Here is a 16466-nt window from a genome sequence, read left to right on the forward strand (position 1 = left end):
CATGTGGAATGGGAGTTCTTATCCAAGGCTCTCCTAATATAAATGCTTGGGTGTGGCCTTCAAATCTGAAACAAGTTGTTTGTTTGTACCTTCTGCAGACTTCAGCTTTCAATGCCTGTTGGAACACCCTGGAAATGTTTAGCAATACATATGCTGGGTTCTGAACATGGCATAGGGAGAAAGATGGCCGGCTTGCCATAGATTTAGAAGACGCACTGCAGGTTTTTAGCTGGTTATTAAGTGCCTCAGTGTTTGAATTCTACTTTACCAGAATCCCTTACAAACAGGCCAACACCAGTATGCTGACTATCAGTCACCATGAAAATCAACAGGAATAAGTGGAAACAAGGGGAGAAGTGTAATGAAGAAGTTAGGAGGAGTGAATGGGTTCTTAATAAAGCTGTGGAGGTGCGGTTAAACTACTGCCAGCTTGTATCTTTTAAACAGAAAAGTTAGCATGGCATCTTTATCCTGGTATCTTGTTGTGCAACTTGAGAATTCTTTCTGTATCTTATTAAGTCTGCCTGGGACCTCCTCTTCCTTATTTTTACGCTTGCACGTTTAGAGTTGTTTTCATGTTCGTCATTTTTTATTCTTCCCACCCCCTTTTCTTTTATTTCAGTTTGACCAAAAATGTCTGGGGAATCTAGAAAGTTCTGATAATTGCTGTAGTAAAAAGCAGCAATAAAAGAATACTTATATTAGGACTTCAGTTGTTTCAGCTAAATAAATTAATCAACTGCTTATTTTCAAAATAGTACTTACTGGTACTTACAAAACACTTACACTTTTTTCCACCACTATAGAAATATTTTAATGCTTGTGTATATATGTCTGAGCTTCATTTTCTGTTTGCATAAATTTACTGTTGTCTTTTTGTGGGAAAGGGTATATGGAATGCTAATATATGTCTATATGTTTTTATTGAATTGTTAAAATACTTTATACCTTATTTTAAACACTGCTTTAATATTTTAAAATTTTTTAATGTTTTCTGCCTTGGGGGCCACATTTGGGTGGGAAAGCAGCAGAGATATTTTTTTAAATAAAAGGATCACCTCAATTTATAAGCAGTGGATCCCTTGGATTTCTTTTCTCTCAAGGCTGCCTTTCTTCTGTTCTTTCTTCTCTGTGTTGGTGTTCTCTCCTGCTGACAAAAGAGGTTTTTTTGCACTTCATCATTGCAATTTACAAAGTATAACTGTAGAATAGTTTCTTAATTGGCACAGCTTGCTTGGAGACTTGGGCCCCTTCCGCACATGCAGAATAATGCATTTCAAACTGCTTTCAGTGCTCTTTGAAGTTGTGTGGAATAGCAAAATCCACTTGCAAACAGTTGTGAAAGTGGATTGAAAACACATTATTATGCATGTGTGGAAGGGGCGTTGGAGGTGGTTCTCATTCCTTGTTGGAACAGAAGTCTCAGTGAAAAGATGAGATAAAGTAATTTGTTGAAATAATTTGTTAAAACAAATAAAATGACTTTGTTGATGGAGTTGCTGTGACAATTAATGGATTATTGTTGAGTGCTACAGTGTATACTGGAGAAATAATTGTAATTAGAATCTTTGGGATGTGGGGGTTGAGATTGCACAGTTCTGGCTTTGCCTTTTCTGCTCAACATTGTCAGAAGTGCACACCTCATTCTCTCATTTGTTTCCTTTTCCTGCCCCTTCTTCTGGTAGAGTTTCTAGGTCCTCCCTGGATGCGGGGTAGGGTTGCCAGATCTAGGTAGGAAACGCCTTCAGATTTAGGAGTGCAGCTTGAAGAGGACAGGAACCTCAGTGATGTCACAATGCCATCGATTCCACCTTCCAAAGCATCCATTTTCTCCAGGACCACTGATCTCTGTAGTCCAGATATGAGATGTAATTCTGGGTTATCTCCAGGTCCCACCCAAAGGCTAGCATCCCTAGTTTCTGGTTGCCAGTACATTGATCACCAACCAAAGGAGACTCCTAGAATACAATCAGGGGTTGACTGATTGGGAAAGTCATTCCTCATTTTCATAGATCTTTCGCTATTATTTATGTCATGTTCCTGTGTACGGCAACCTGAGTTTTCTTTCTTTCTGTCTCCTGCCCAGCTCCGTGCTAGCAACTCTGTGACTGGCCTGCACAATTTAGGAATGTTAACCATGGACAACTTGGAGAGTTCCTCCCTCCTGCTGTAGGAAGGCTCTTAGGGCAAAATTTGAACTTGGGTAGTGCTCTAAACGTCGCCTTGATTTTTACGCTGCAGCACAATGTCTTCTGGGAGGGTCCGAGCAAAGAAAAAAACAGTGACATTGGATCAGTCTCATGACAACCTTCCTTTGAGGAGTTCAGGGAGGCAGGTAATTGAAATAGATCTAAGTATTAAATGAAATGGTGTGTGTACTTAAATGTGAGTGTGTAATAATAAAAAGGGGGCCAATTGGGTTCCATCCAAAATATATAGAGAGCATCATCCTAGGCAGACTTAAATCCTTATGAGTCTGTTCAATCAATGGGTTTAGAAGGGTGTAATGATATATGTACATTACGATAGTTTGTTGGTGTGTTTAAAAGTTCAATCCAGGCACTAGGTGTTAGTTGTTAGATCCTTTGCGCGTTTCCTTGTAAACAAATTCTGCTGAATTACATTGAGTTTTTGGCTTGTACTCTTACAGCTCAATTCAGAAAGCGCTGCAGCAAGGGACAGCCCCACCACTGCTCTGCTTCCAGAGGGCTTTCAGGAGGTGCAGGGGTCCAGCCAAAAAGAAAAACACCCTGGCCACCTGAAAACCCTCCATTGGGCTGAATGGAGTTTTGCCACCCTTTTGGAGTGGTATAACTTCGAGGCCCAGGTGCAGCGTTCCCAGCTCTAAAGGCCAGATGGAAGGCAGCTACATTGGCTACATGCCCACTGCACCTGTGGGGCTGCTTAAAGTGTGAGAATGCTGACGCTGCACCCAGCACCATGTTTGGACATCCCAGAGGGCCACAATGTCCTCTCGTCAATGTTTTTCCCCCTTTACTGGGGCAAGTGCCCCAGGGATGGCAAATCTACCGGCATGGGCCCGCACCACATCCAGAAACTGATTTGTCGCCCCCCCCCCCCCCACCCCCGGATTGGGCTGTTCGTACCATTGAAGTCAATAGAACTAGTTTGATTTAAATCGTAGTAATTTAGTTGAACTGGATTGCAGCCCAAGCTATATATTGTCCTTGGATAAAACTGAGTGCATATTTGTTGTTGTTAATGTGTCCTGTGCTTGCTTGCTCAGACAAGCTAATTTCAGTATACTGGCATAAAATGCAGTCATTTTGAAATGTTTGCTTTTCTGTTAGAAAGCTAGTTATGAACCATCCTTTACCTGGCAACTTTTACATATTTCAGTATATATGCCAATAAAGGCTTGTGTTGTTGTACATATTTCAGTATGAACCGTATATGCACACAGCACATGTAACTATTTTAGTTTATTTTAAAGATGTGTTCTCCATCCCAAGCTACCTGCAGGAGTAGTTTTGTGTCGGAGTGCTCTCGCCCCATGAGGTGAAAACTTCATGCAGCTGTTTTCCTTCACTACTGAGTCACAAAACCTCACAGATAAAGGCTGTGGATCCCTACCTCTGCTATGAATTATTTTACATTGCTGTTTCTCGTTAGGTACGGAGGAAAGCTGCTGATACAGTGGAAGACGATGAAGATTCTTCAGAGAAAAAGTATCGAAAGTGTGAAAAGGCAGGGTGTACGGCAGCCTGTCCAGTTTGCTTTGCAAGTGCAGCTGAAAGGTCTGTGTTTCTCTTGACACCTGTTCCCATCCTTCACCAAAGTGTTGGGAGAGCTTTTTTCCATTTCTAGTTTATCTCTGGAGAAATTCTCGTGCTGTTTTTTCTCCTAATTTTATGTGCCTGGGCAAAGGGAATTCACTGCTGGTTGGAGCACAGTATATTTTTAGTTTTGTTTTTAGTGTGTTTTTAGTTTTGTTTTTAAGATGTTTTGTCACGTTGGTATATATTGTTATTACCCGCATTGGGTCATGAGATACCTAGAAGAAAGGGAGGTATATACATATTTTACTTAAATACACATATGTGTTAAGAGTCAAGAGACTGTCTCAAAATCTCCTGATACTTCCATCCAGTCCTTCATCCTATATCCCACAGCCAGCTAGATCCCTACAAGACCCCTACATAGGGGTCAGACCTTCCCTATTGTTGTCTCCCAGCAACTGACATTCAAGAAGAGAAGAAGAGTTGGAATTTACACTCTGCCTTTCTCTCCTGTAAGGTGTCTCAAAGCTCTTTCCCTTCCTCTCCCCACAACAGATACCACATGAGATCGGTGGGGCTGAGAGAGTACTGAACTCTCACTGACTAGCCCAAGGTTACCCAGAAGGCTCCATGTAGTGGAGAAACAAATTCAGCTCACCAGATAAGAGTCTGCTGCTCATGTGGAGGAGTGGTGAATCAAACCCGCTTCTCCAGATTGGAGTCCAATGCTCTTAACCATTATACTGCACTGGCTCTTCAGAGGTATCCTGTCTCTGAACATTGATGTGCTCTCAATGAGTTTGTCTAATTTCCTTTTAAAGTCACATAAAGTAGTGATCAGTACAAATCCCACACTGGGTCATGAGATACCCAGAAGAAAGATTAATTAAATGAGTATTTGTAGGAAGAATCGAGACCTCCTTCTTCCATTTCTTTCCACTTCCTGTGGCTGGGAACAGGGATCTTCAATCGTATTGTTCCTGTGGGCACCTGTAGGAATTCTGTCAGAGGCCAGTGTGCATGATCACAAAATGGCTACCATGGGAGGTGGGGCCAACTACAGACTCTCAGTGAACAATCTTTAATATAATTATGCAATATTTCAGGCAAAGCCAGTCAGAAACCCTGCTGGGAAAAATCCCCACGGGCCCTCCCCATTTACTACAAGCATTTGGCCGGCACCAGGAAAAGTGCTGATAGGTGCTACAGCACCCATGGGTACAATATTGTGTGTGTGGTGGGGGTTAACCTAGGAAATATCCAGATTTGTGTTTACAGTTACTCTGATAACTGACAAATTACATTTCTAAACTTCCTTCCCTCAGGAATTAGTAAATACAGAACCATGGAGGAGAAACTATAGGTGGAGTAACTGTTTTCTTTGTGACAATGCCTACGCGTTAAGCAAAAGAGGCCTTTCTTGGCTTGAATCTCCTTGTTCAGTTTTTAATCTGCCTTGTTCTGAAGCTCTGTGCTCTATTTTCTACACATGCTGTTTGAGGAGACCCTACTGTTCTTTGTGAAAATGTACACACTTAGCTCATTGGGTGACTATGTCAGTCCAGTGTTGTGGCTGTTTCATGCAATTATGTGCTGTCCAATAATGGAAGGGTTCTATGGTTGCTCAAACAAAGGCATTTTTTAATGACAGAATTAGAGTACAGTTGCCAACAGCTTATAACAATCAGGCTGACTTTCATGCATTCCCTTCAATTTGCTTCTTCCCACAACTCCCAATTCCTGCCTCAAAATCCTGTGGAAAGTGACTCCGTAGTAATACATTCAAGAGCACTTTTGTTGTTGTTCCAAAGCCTGTGTGCTCAAAGAGATACAAATATGCTGAAAGTATGCTGGAAGCACAGAAAACCTTTTAAAAATGTGATACTAGATGCAGAGCTCAGCTTCCATTTTAAAAGGGAGAGACTTTCTAGTCCTCATGATTATAAAGAGCACAAACAATAGTACTGACTGAAATCTAAGAGCCCAGCATTCCTTGTTTTTAAGGGTCTAAGCTTCAATGACCTGAATTGTACTTTCCACTTCCTAAAATGGAAGATATTATGCAGTGGTGGGATCCAAAAATTTTAGTAACAGGTTCCCATGGTGCTGGGATTCAAACTGTGGCGTAGCGCCAATGGGGCTGGGCGGGGCACGACAGGGACGTAGTCAGGCATTCTTGGGTGGGGCTGTGGCAAGGACTCAGCCACTGCGCCGGTCCTTGGGCGGGAAACGAATGCACGCAGGCGCAGGCTGCCACGCACGCCGGTGCACCTCCTGCTAGACTGCTTCAAGTTCTGCGCACTACTGCTGAGAGGAGGGCATAACTCAGGCAAAAATCACGTGACAAAATCACCAATTAGTAACCCCCTCTCGGCACACACAAATAATTAGTAACCTACTCTCGGGAACCTGTGAGAACCTGCTGGATCCCACCTCTGATATTATGCAAAGCAATGTCAGTTTACAAACAGGACAAATTTGCTTAATATATACTGGTTACAGAGTTGAGATGTTGTTGTTTTTGGGATGGAGTATACTCTGAGTATCGGTTTTTTAAAATATCTGGAAAAGGAGTAGAAAAGGGAAAGCAATTTTACAAAAAGTTGAAATAGCTACCCTATGAAGAAAGGCTGAAGTGTTTGATAATTTTCAGTTTAGAGTAAAAACTAAGCATTGATTTGATAGAGGTTTGTAAAATAGTACATGAAAATGAACAAATATTCTTTCTCTCCTAAAATATTATAGCTTAGGGTACCCAATAAAGTTGATGAGCAGTAGGTTTATAGCAGACCAAAGAAAGTATGTCCTCACACACAATGCATAGTTAAAGTGTGGTCCTTCGGTGGCAGCCATTTTATGATCATTCAACCAACCTCTGTCATAATTCCAAAGGTGCCTGCAGGATCAAAAAGATTGAAGATCCATGTTCCAGTTTCTTAGCCAGGAAAAGCATTAAGTAGAAATAGAACTGGTTTTAGCCAACACTGAAAATAGCATTGAGTTTGGGCTGTGGATCTGTTCCTGGTCCAAGGCATTCATCCGCCCAGAAACGCGGGCATCAGCAAAAATGCCATTATTAATGGAACAGATCTGTAGGATCCATTATATCCTTTCAAGGCATTTGTTGCTCCTCTGTTTAGTTTAGGGTTTAGTATACGTAAGTGGAAGTGCTTCACAGAAAGCTTAAATAGACAGCTTTTTATAAAAGCACATAAATCTGTAACATTTGGTTTTCATGCGTTTCAGATGTGCTAAAAATGGCTACACGTCAAGATGGTACCATCTCTCCTGTGGGGAGCATTTCTGCAATGAATGTTTTGATCATTATTATAGAAGGTAACTTTAAGCTTTCTGAAGCGATGACTTGGGTTTGCTGTTTAAACCTAATCTGTTTAAAGCAAGAAGATATTTAAGATTTGGGCTGTTTCTGTTCAATACAAATACTGTTATACGTTGCTATTTCTACTTGATTGTGTTTTGAAATGTGGCTGAAAATAACCGTGCTGCGTTAACACTGAATCTACTGAAACTCGCCGATAGCGGGCTGGATCCCACAGGGAGAAGAGCTTCCATCAGGACAGCATGACTTCCTCTGCAATATTATTCACTGGGGTTCCTTCTGCCAGCAAGAACATGCCATGGGATTCAAGCCAGTGGCTGAAAATCAACACTGGTGCTTATTTCTAAAAGATGCCACAATAAAGGAATAAGCTGTATCACAATGATACAAAAACACCTCCCTTTTTTTGAAGCAATAGTGGTAAAACACAAGAAATGATTAATATTAATAATCTGTATATTCTTTGCTAAATATCTACTGGATGCTTATAAAAAGAAGATAGCTGTGCACAGTTAAAGTATGGCCCATCAATGGCAGCCGTTTTATGATCATTCAACCAACCTCTGTCATAATTTCAAAGTCATTACTGCTGCAATTACTTTAATGGGCATTTATACCATTTTGAACTGTGGAACACTATTACAAAATGCTGTTGACTAAAAAAAAAGTGACACCAGTCAGGATCTTGGGCCCTTTCCACACGGGCACTGAATGGGAGTGCATCAGCATAAATTAGCACCCCCCCCGGACCGTTCGCACAGATGGTCCCCATAGGGGTGCAGGGGAAGGTGCAGCCTTCACACAGGCTGCACCTTCCTCCACCGGCTTACCTGTTCCTGCTGGCTCCTGTCGCGCTGTGGAGGCCAGGGGACACGCCCCCTGGTCAGAGCGACGGCTCTGGAGACGAAGGCCAGGGGGGCGTGTCCCCTGGCCTCCACAGCGCGACGGGAGCCAGCAGGAGAAGGTAAGCCTGTCGGGGAAGGCAGGAGGGAAACTCCACCTTCCAGCCGCTGCTGTTCGCACGGCAGCAGCTGGAAGGCGCCCCTTTTGAAAAGCCTTGCTTGTGGAGCGAGGTTCAAAAGGGGCGTTTCCATGCCGCCTGGGTGTCGCGAGCACGGCGCTGCTGCATTGCAGCAGTGGCTGCTGTGCGAACACCTCCCCAGGGGTGGTGCTTTTGCCATCCCTGGGATGCTCTATTCCGCCTGTGTGGAAAGGGCCTTAGTTTCTTCTTGAAGCATGAACTATTTTGTGAAAAACTTGTTGATGTAGATGGTAGATATTCAAACAGGGAAATCCTGTTGTAAATAAGGGTCTCCATAATCAGGGAATCATGCAAATACATTCCTGAATTAATCATAGGATGAGTATGCATTACTTCTACTTTGGGAATTCTGAGTTGGCACAGTTATCAGAAGGAACAAGGTAAAAAAACAAACACAATAATATTGTTAACTTCTGCACTTACTTGGAAAAATCAAGCCTGTTGTCTTTCATGTCTGTTTCTTGTTCTTAGCATTTCATGTCTGGAAGTTTTAAAATACTGTACTGGCCCTTCTGTTAGTTTTATTTACCACTGATTCCGTCATTTCTCCTAGTCATAAAGATGGCTATGAAAAATACACTGCCTGGAAACGGATTTGGACCAGTAATGGGAAAAGCGAACCTAGTCCTAAAGCGTTTATGGCTGACCAGCAGCTCCCTTATTGGGTAAGGGCTTTATTCATAAAGATACCCTGCTGTGAAATAATGCACATACAGTTTTGAATCCCCTCCCCCCCCATACATTAACCCCTTCTGAAGGAAGTAGACCTTGCTTTCTTAAGGAGAATATCCAACAGGAGATCAGGAATGACTTGGAGTGCATTTAATGCTTGAGGATCATTTTCTTTGGGTTGGCATTCTTTGTCTGAATTCCAAGGCTGTTGAACTCAACTGACCTGCTATAACTCTGTTTAGGATTGCACTGTAACCTCTTTGTACATCTTGATTACCGCTTCTATGCTTTCAGTCACCAAACTGATTTGAGGCTTAGGCTTATTCTGCACGTGCAGAATAGTGCACTTTCAAACTGCTTTCGGTGCTCTTTGAAGCTGTGTGGAATAGCAAAATCCACTTGCAAACAGTTGTGAAAGTGGTTTGAAAATGCATTATTTTGCGTGTGCGGAAGGGGCCTTAGTTAGCAGATAGAGCCCAGTACTGTACCTCTCTGCTGATGAACTATGTCAATTGAGTGGGACTTGTACATCTCAGATCTTCCTCATCCCCTTTCCCTCTTTCAGGACTGCACTGAATTTTATTTATTGGCAGTTGTTACTGAGATTTTAAATTGTGGCCTTTTATATATGTGTGTGTGTGTATGTGTGTGTGTGTTAATTGTTTTATTTATACTGTAAGCGGCCTTGAGTTCCACAAGGTAGAAAGACAGCTAAGAAATGCTTTAAATAAATATCTCCAACAAGAACTTAGAATTGAGATTCCTCTATTTAATTAGTGACTCAATACTGCTAATACCATTCATTTGAACTACAACAAAATGGACAGGGTGACAATTTCAAACAGTGGAAAAGGGGAAACTCGCACCATGTGGTCTTGTGAGATATGTTGTGAGAACGCCAGGAAAGATTCCAAGAACAAACAGTGTTAATTGGTTTATTTATTTTTATCTATTTATTAGATTGATTTATTAGATTGATTATTAGATTGATTTATTAGATTTATTAGATTGATTACCCTGCCCTTTCCCAGCTGGAGCCAGGCTCAGTGTGGCTTATATACATAATTTTTAATATAACAAATCATAAAACTGGTTCACAATAGCAATATTACATAAACCATTAAAACGTTAAAATACAAATATAATTATCCAATGGTGACTAATTTGATATTCATGGCATACCGCAACACAGCCTAAAGACTATCTATCCCCGTCCCATCATAAATCAGATTGCTGTTCAATCAGGGAAGGGAGGGTGAATAAAAGCCAGGGGGCCAGCAAGATGTAATAGACCTCAACCAAAGGCCTAGCAGAACATTTCCATTTTGCAGGCCCAGTGAAACTGATTGAGATTCCTCGGTGCCCTATTATCAGATGGCAAGGAGTTTTGCCAGTCAGGAGCAGCCCTGGTTGAGGCCAGCCAAATGTCTTTGGGACCAGGGACCACTAGGAGACTTCTGCCAGAGGAATAAAGTGAAGAGATGCGGTCCTGAATATGCAAAGGTCCCAGACCGCTCAAGGCCTTAAAGGTTAATTCTAAACCTTGAATCTGATCTGGAATTCAACAGGCACCCAGTGCAGGTGGCAGAGCATAGGTGTAATTAAGCTTTCACCTGGACCAGTTGTAGCTTCTGGAGCAGTCTCAAGGGCAGACCTGTGTAGAGCGAGTTACAGTAATCCAGCCTTGAGGTTTAAAAGGCAGGGAGGGAGCTATCTCTGAGGATTAGGTTAAAGTGGGAGGTGAGACCAAATCTCCTTAGTGGTAGTTCTTCTTACTATATTGCCTAGATTGGCATCTTGTTCCTCTTGCTCAGTGGTTCTCAACCTTCCCTTTAATACAGTTCCTCATGTTGTGGTGATCCCCAACCCTAACATTTATCCATTTTACAGATGGAGAGCACTGATACAGAGAGTCTTAGGTGACCCCTGTGAAAGGGTCGTTCGACCCCCAAAGGGGTCCCGACCCACAGGTTGAGAACCACTGCTCTTGCTGTTTGTAGTGCAACCTTTTGAAGGCTACTGTGGGAGCCTGAAATGATTTATTTCCATTCTGCTTCTTGAATCAAGTTACCTGAGAAAAAGTATTCGATTGCTAGGTGTGACATCTATTGCTGGGCTTCCTTCTCTGTTAACTGAGAAAGGAGTGCTGTAGTGTCTAATCTCTTTGCAAGGATTTGAGGCAGTGGATAGGATGGCAGATGAGGTATAGACTGCATTAGTTTTTTTTAATCTGTTGTGTTATAGTCGAGCCATGACAGCTCAGTTTGATGAAACCTTTAAGAAGAACTTGCTTTTCTAACTGCTGCTCATATCTCTTAGAAGTCTGGCTCAGATGTTGAAATCTCTCCCTCTCTCTCTCTGTGAACACTTCATTGTTGATGTTCCTTTGGTTCTTGATCTGATTTGTTAAAAAAGTGCAGGTTACCATTTCTTTTATTGTATTTCCAGGCACAGTGCATGAAACCTGAGTGTGGAAAATGGCGTCAACTGACAAAGGAAATCCAACTTACCTCACAAATAGCCAGAACATATCGTTGTGGCATGAAGCTCAACAATTCCATCAAGGTATCTTCTATTTTCATACCTATTAAAATGCTAATGACTTCCCTGTTGGTAAGACATGGACATTTTCCTCAGTCCTAAACATTTGAGCTGGTGCTTTTCTAAAAACCACTGCATTGTGTCACTGTTATTAGTGGTGCATGCATCCCAGAATTATAAGGTGCTTCAGCCCTGACTGTTTTTCAGGAACGTCTAGTGCTGATTCCTGAAAATCTCTTGGGTGTTGCTGTTCAGTGCATGTATTGTCCTTTAAAGAGCACCTTGACTACTGCATGAAATGGCTGTTATTCTAGATCCGTGGTGGCGAACCTTTGGCACTCCAGATGTTATGGACTACAATTCCCATCAGCCCTTGCCAGCAAGGTCAATTGGCCATGCTGGCAGGGGCTGATGGGAATTGTAGTCCATAACATCTGGAGTGCCAAAGATTCGCCACCACGGATCTAGATGGAAAGGCTTGAGTCTCCTGTTTGAAGTAAAGCCTTACTTGGCTTACAGGTCTTCTTGTGGTCCTTGTGAATCAGTTTTAAGTGTCTAGTTTTCCTTCTGACATATCTAAATGTAAGCTTCCTGAAAGGAAAGTAATAAACAGGAACCAGAGAACATGCTATGTGTGTGTGTCTGTCAGTATGAAAGAGAGGAGAGAAAGAAGGCACTAATTATACTGCTGAGAAAACAGCTTTAGGAGGGCATGAGTGGAAGTGGCAAGAGAATCCTTAAGCCACCCATTTCAACTTCATCCCCAACCTGTTTTCCCTTCCCAACAAGGATTACAGACATGTTTATGAGGTGGGAAACCCCATCCAAAGACAGAGGCTGTGGGATGCAACGCCAGTGCATCACTGCCTGCTTCCTTTAAGAGGCCTTTCCAGCAGCGTGGGGAGCAAGAAAAAGCTCCAAAACACCCCCACCGCCAGAAAGCCCCATAGGGCTTATAGGACTTGTGTCACCAAAAGTGTGGCGCAAGTCCAAGGGACAGGGCGCAGCATTCCCAGCTGCAGCCTGGATATCTGGGTTTTGCCGTGTGGGGCTGAGGGATTGGTAGCCACCAGCACATCTGCTACCTCCACCAGGGTAAGTGCCCTGGGAAGGAAAAATGTGCTGACACAAGATCACGCCGCCCCCAAAGCACTTTTGCCCCCCCTCATTGGATGGGGCTGCATACCTGCATTTGAAAAAGCAGCTACAGGGAAGGAGTTGTGGTGAAAACTGGGAATTTCTTCAAAGTTCCTCTGTTGTATTTCAAATTGCCATCTCCCAAAGCTTCCTTAGAAGCAGCAGCTGTTAGAGTATAAGAGAAGCTGCGTTGTGTCACACCAATGGGCTATGTAGTCCAGAGTCCTATGGACAACAGTGGCTACTCAGATAGCACAGAAGCCCGAAACAACCTCCATCTACTGACTGCTTTCCAGCATTTGACAATTAGTGGCATTCTGCTTTTGGGGTTTGGCTAGACTGACCTCATCAGATCTCGAAAGCAAAACAGCATAAACCCAGTTAGTTATTTGGATTGCAGGCCATCAAAGTAGTCTCTGATCACTATGCAATGGCAGGCAATGGCAAATCATCTCAGTTTCTCTTGTGCCTTTTATTGGGTTACCATAAGTCAGCTGTGACTTGACAGGACTTTACACACACGTTCACATTGTGGGTAAGGTTCTATCTGGCTCAAAGTTTGTTTTTTTTACTAACAGAATGTATACCATTGCTTCAGATGCTCGTCTGGTTTAATAATGTCTTATGGCTTTGTTTAGATCTGTTCTTTGACATGGTTGCATTTATTTCAGGTGGAAGGCTCAGATCCGTGCTCCATGCCTGAGGATCTGGTAAGCATTGTGTGTAAAAATATGTTTGGGAGGATGGAAGTGTGAAAATGACACAGGCTGAAAGTTTCCTTGATCTGAATAAACCGTGAGAGAGCCAGCATGGGGGAGTGGCTGAGAATGGTGCACTCTAATCTGGAGAACTGGGCTCAATTCCCCACTCCTCCACATGAAACTTGCTGGATGGCCTTGAGAGCTGACAGTTCTCTCCAAACTCAGCGCACGCAGAGGCAGGAAATAGGTAAACTACCTCTGAATATCTCTTGCCTTGAAAACCCTATAGGGTTGTCTTGAGTCAGCTGTGACTTGACGGCCCAAACACACACAAGTGTACTGTGGTAAACAAATAATTAACATAATTGTTCAGGTCTTGGCACTACACTTGAAAGTGCCAAGGTAAAAGGGCAAACCCTAAAGCTAATCTGTCATAGGTTGCATGTTGACTGGAGTGGACCATATCTGTCCAGTCTTGGCCCATCTCCACTGACTACTAATCTGTTTCTGGGCACAATTCAACATGTTGGTGTTGACCTTTAAAAGTCTACATGATTCAGGACCATAATACCTGAAGGATGGCCTACTCTTTTGTGAACCTACCCCACTGCTATGGTCAGGTGCCAAAGCATGGTTGGAGCATTTTTACATACTCCTGCTGGTTCCCTTGTAACAACTCCTTTTCCTTGGAACATCTCTTTGTAGAAAGTTAGCTGCACAGATCCTGAAAGGAACCTTATTAATCTTATAGGCCAGGAATTACTGTGGGGAAAATATTAGTCCTGCTCATAATCACAGTGCTAAGAAGGAAATATTTTGTATGAATCTGTCTCTTAAGCCAGTGCTTTTATGATCTGAAGACAAGGAACTAGGACGGAACATGTGAAAAGAATCTTAATTACTTCCTCATATTCTCCATCTGCCGCTTCTCTAACATGGTGTAGTGGTTAAGAGCGATGGTCTCGGATTTGGAGAACCGGGTTTGAGTCCCCACTCCTCCACATGAGCAGCAGACTCTTATTGGACTGTTTCTCCACTCCTTAACACAAAGCCGACTGAGTTACCTTGGGCTAGTTACAGTTCTATCTCAGAACTCTGTCAACTTCACCTACCTCAAATGGTGTCTGTTGTGGGGAGAGGAAGACAAGTTTGTAAGCCACTTTGAGTGTCCTTAAGGTTGAGAAAAGCAGGGTGTAAATCCAAACTCTTCTTCTTTTTCTTCTCCTTCCCAGAGAGTTGCTGAAGTTTCAGATGCCTGGTGGTACTCCATGCTCATTCTCCCACCTTTACTGAAGGATAGCATGGCTGCACCTTTGTTGTCTGCCTACTACCCAGACTGCGTGGGCATGAGTCCCTCCTGCACCAGCACTCATCGGTCACTTGGTGAATCCAATGCTGTAAAAATGGAGCACTTGAAGACCCCGCCTACTATAGCTGGTAAACCTTCTCCTGCTTGCATGTTTCTGTGCCCTCACGAATAAGTGCATGGGTAGCACTTAATTTTGTACAAGTTCCATGCAAGGCTGTGATCTGATTGAAAAGGAACATAAGAACAAGCCAGCTGGATCAGACCAGAGTCCATCTAGTCCAGCTCTCTGCTACTTGCAGTGGCCCACCAGGTGCCTTTGGGAGCTCACCTGCAGGAGGTGAAAGCAATGGCCTTCTGTGGCTGTTGCTCCCGATCACCTGGTCTGTTAAGGCATTTGCAATCTCAGATCAAAGAGGATAAAAAAATTTGCCTTTTGTGAAGCCATTAACCACACAGCATATAAACTGTATTCTGATCCTGCACATGAACTTCCAGGGCGTGCAGGAAGCAATTTCATAAGCATGCTGAACCTTGAGTGAGTTCTTCCTGTGCAGCTGTTGTTCCTCTAGGTTGGGCTTCTCTAAGGCCCTTTCCGCCCGGGCCAAGAAACACGGGTTAAGGGCGGGGAGCCAAATCGTTGCAGCTGAAGATGATGTTTCGCCAATAAGACAGCACTTCTGTTAGTGGAGAAGTGGGGGTGATTTATTTTGCCTCTCATCCTATTGCAAACCCTCCATGCATGCAGTTTGTGAGGATGCTCTGACCCGCTTTGGTCACACCTTAATGAAAAATAGTAGGATCTCATGGTGGAGGTGCTAGGTAAAACTAATCCTGTGTTCCATTCTGTTACCTTTCAGGAATGAACAAGTACTTCCAGCCTTTCTATCAGCCCAATGAATGTGGTAAAGCACTCTGTGTAAGGCCAGATGTAATGGAACTAGATGAACTCTATGAGTTTCCAGAATATTCGAGGGACCCCACCATGTACCTGGCTTTGAGAAACCTCATTCTGGCTCTGTGGTACACAAACTGCAAAGTAAGCAAGACTGAAAATTTGGAACAACAGTATCAAATAAGTAATCTAACTTTTAAAGTATATTTACTACGAATTGTTCCTTGTTGTCTCTTATCTAGTGTATCTTGCTTGTCTCAAATATATGTTGGTACACCGATACAAACCATTATTGGGCCCATGGATCAGATTTTCAGTGGAGGGGACAGCACACTGGAAGAATATGTATATTTAGTTGTCTCTTCCATTGAAACAAATTGAAAAACTTGCAGGTCAAGAGAGTGCAGGAGGGACTGATATAAATCAAGATAATTTAAATCCTGTTTAAATTACTACGAGGAAATCTGATTTTATATGATTGACTGAAATGTTTTTAAAAATTCTAAAAAAATGAGCAGAGTTTTCATACCTCCCAGAGGGTTATCCATTTCTTAAACATTTAATACTTTCACCGTTTTATAAAATACTTTGCTTGCTTAATGTTATTTGTTTACTTCTTTTGTACCACACCTTTTTCCTTAATGGTGATGCAAAGTGGCTTATGTTACCTTCCTTTACTCCATCCCCCCCCCCCCCAACAACCACTCAGTGAGGTATGTTAGACTGAGTACCTGTGACTGGCCCGGGGCATCCAGCAAGCTTCCATGGCAGAGTAGGGATTTGAATCTACGTCTCCCAAATCCTAATCCAACTACCCCACACTGACGCTCATTATTAATATTATTACTATTACTATTTTATGAAATCACAGCCACCTTCAGCAGGTGTTGGCCTTCATACGCATCTGGTTCTTCCCAAGAACCTACGGTGTAGTAATGTATCAGTGTAATGTATATGGCCTTTCATAATTAATAGATGGAGATTTTATCAGTATGTGGACCGTTCAACTGCTGTCCACGTTTTTTTGATATGGCACGCAGTGTGCTGATAATCACTGGAACCACAACTGCTGGTTTGTGCCATAATCTCTCA

At 42.7% G+C, this 16466-nt stretch overlaps 1 protein-coding gene across 8 annotated transcripts in view; it reads left to right on the forward strand.

Moving 5' to 3' along the window:
- Window positions 1-16466, forward strand: part of KDM1B (lysine demethylase 1B) — a 35209-nt gene that overhangs the window by 1676 nt on the left and 17067 nt on the right. For 4 of the 8 annotated variants that reach the window (XM_048507690.1, XM_048507689.1, XM_048507692.1 and 1 more), the window contains exons 3-10: window positions 2087-2335; window positions 3634-3758; window positions 6987-7076; window positions 8676-8787; window positions 11243-11359; window positions 13144-13182; window positions 14406-14610; window positions 15340-15518. In XM_048507690.1, the coding sequence (XP_048363647.1) occupies window positions 2246-2335; window positions 3634-3758; window positions 6987-7076; window positions 8676-8787; window positions 11243-11359; window positions 13144-13182; window positions 14406-14610; window positions 15340-15518 (957 nt within the window). In that variant the 5' untranslated portion in view covers window positions 2087-2245. The remainder of the gene's footprint in view (window positions 1-2086; window positions 2336-3633; window positions 3759-6986; window positions 7077-8675; window positions 8788-11242; window positions 11360-13143; window positions 13183-14405; window positions 14611-15339; window positions 15519-16466) is intronic. The other 4 variants (XM_048507694.1, XM_048507693.1, XM_048507696.1 and 1 more) reach the window with 1 other exon arrangement.

The sequence above is a fragment of the Sphaerodactylus townsendi genome, linkage group LG09 (assembly GCF_021028975.2).
Source record: "Sphaerodactylus townsendi isolate TG3544 linkage group LG09, MPM_Stown_v2.3, whole genome shotgun sequence".
Classification (NCBI taxonomy): Eukaryota; Metazoa; Chordata; class Lepidosauria; order Squamata; family Sphaerodactylidae; genus Sphaerodactylus; species Sphaerodactylus townsendi.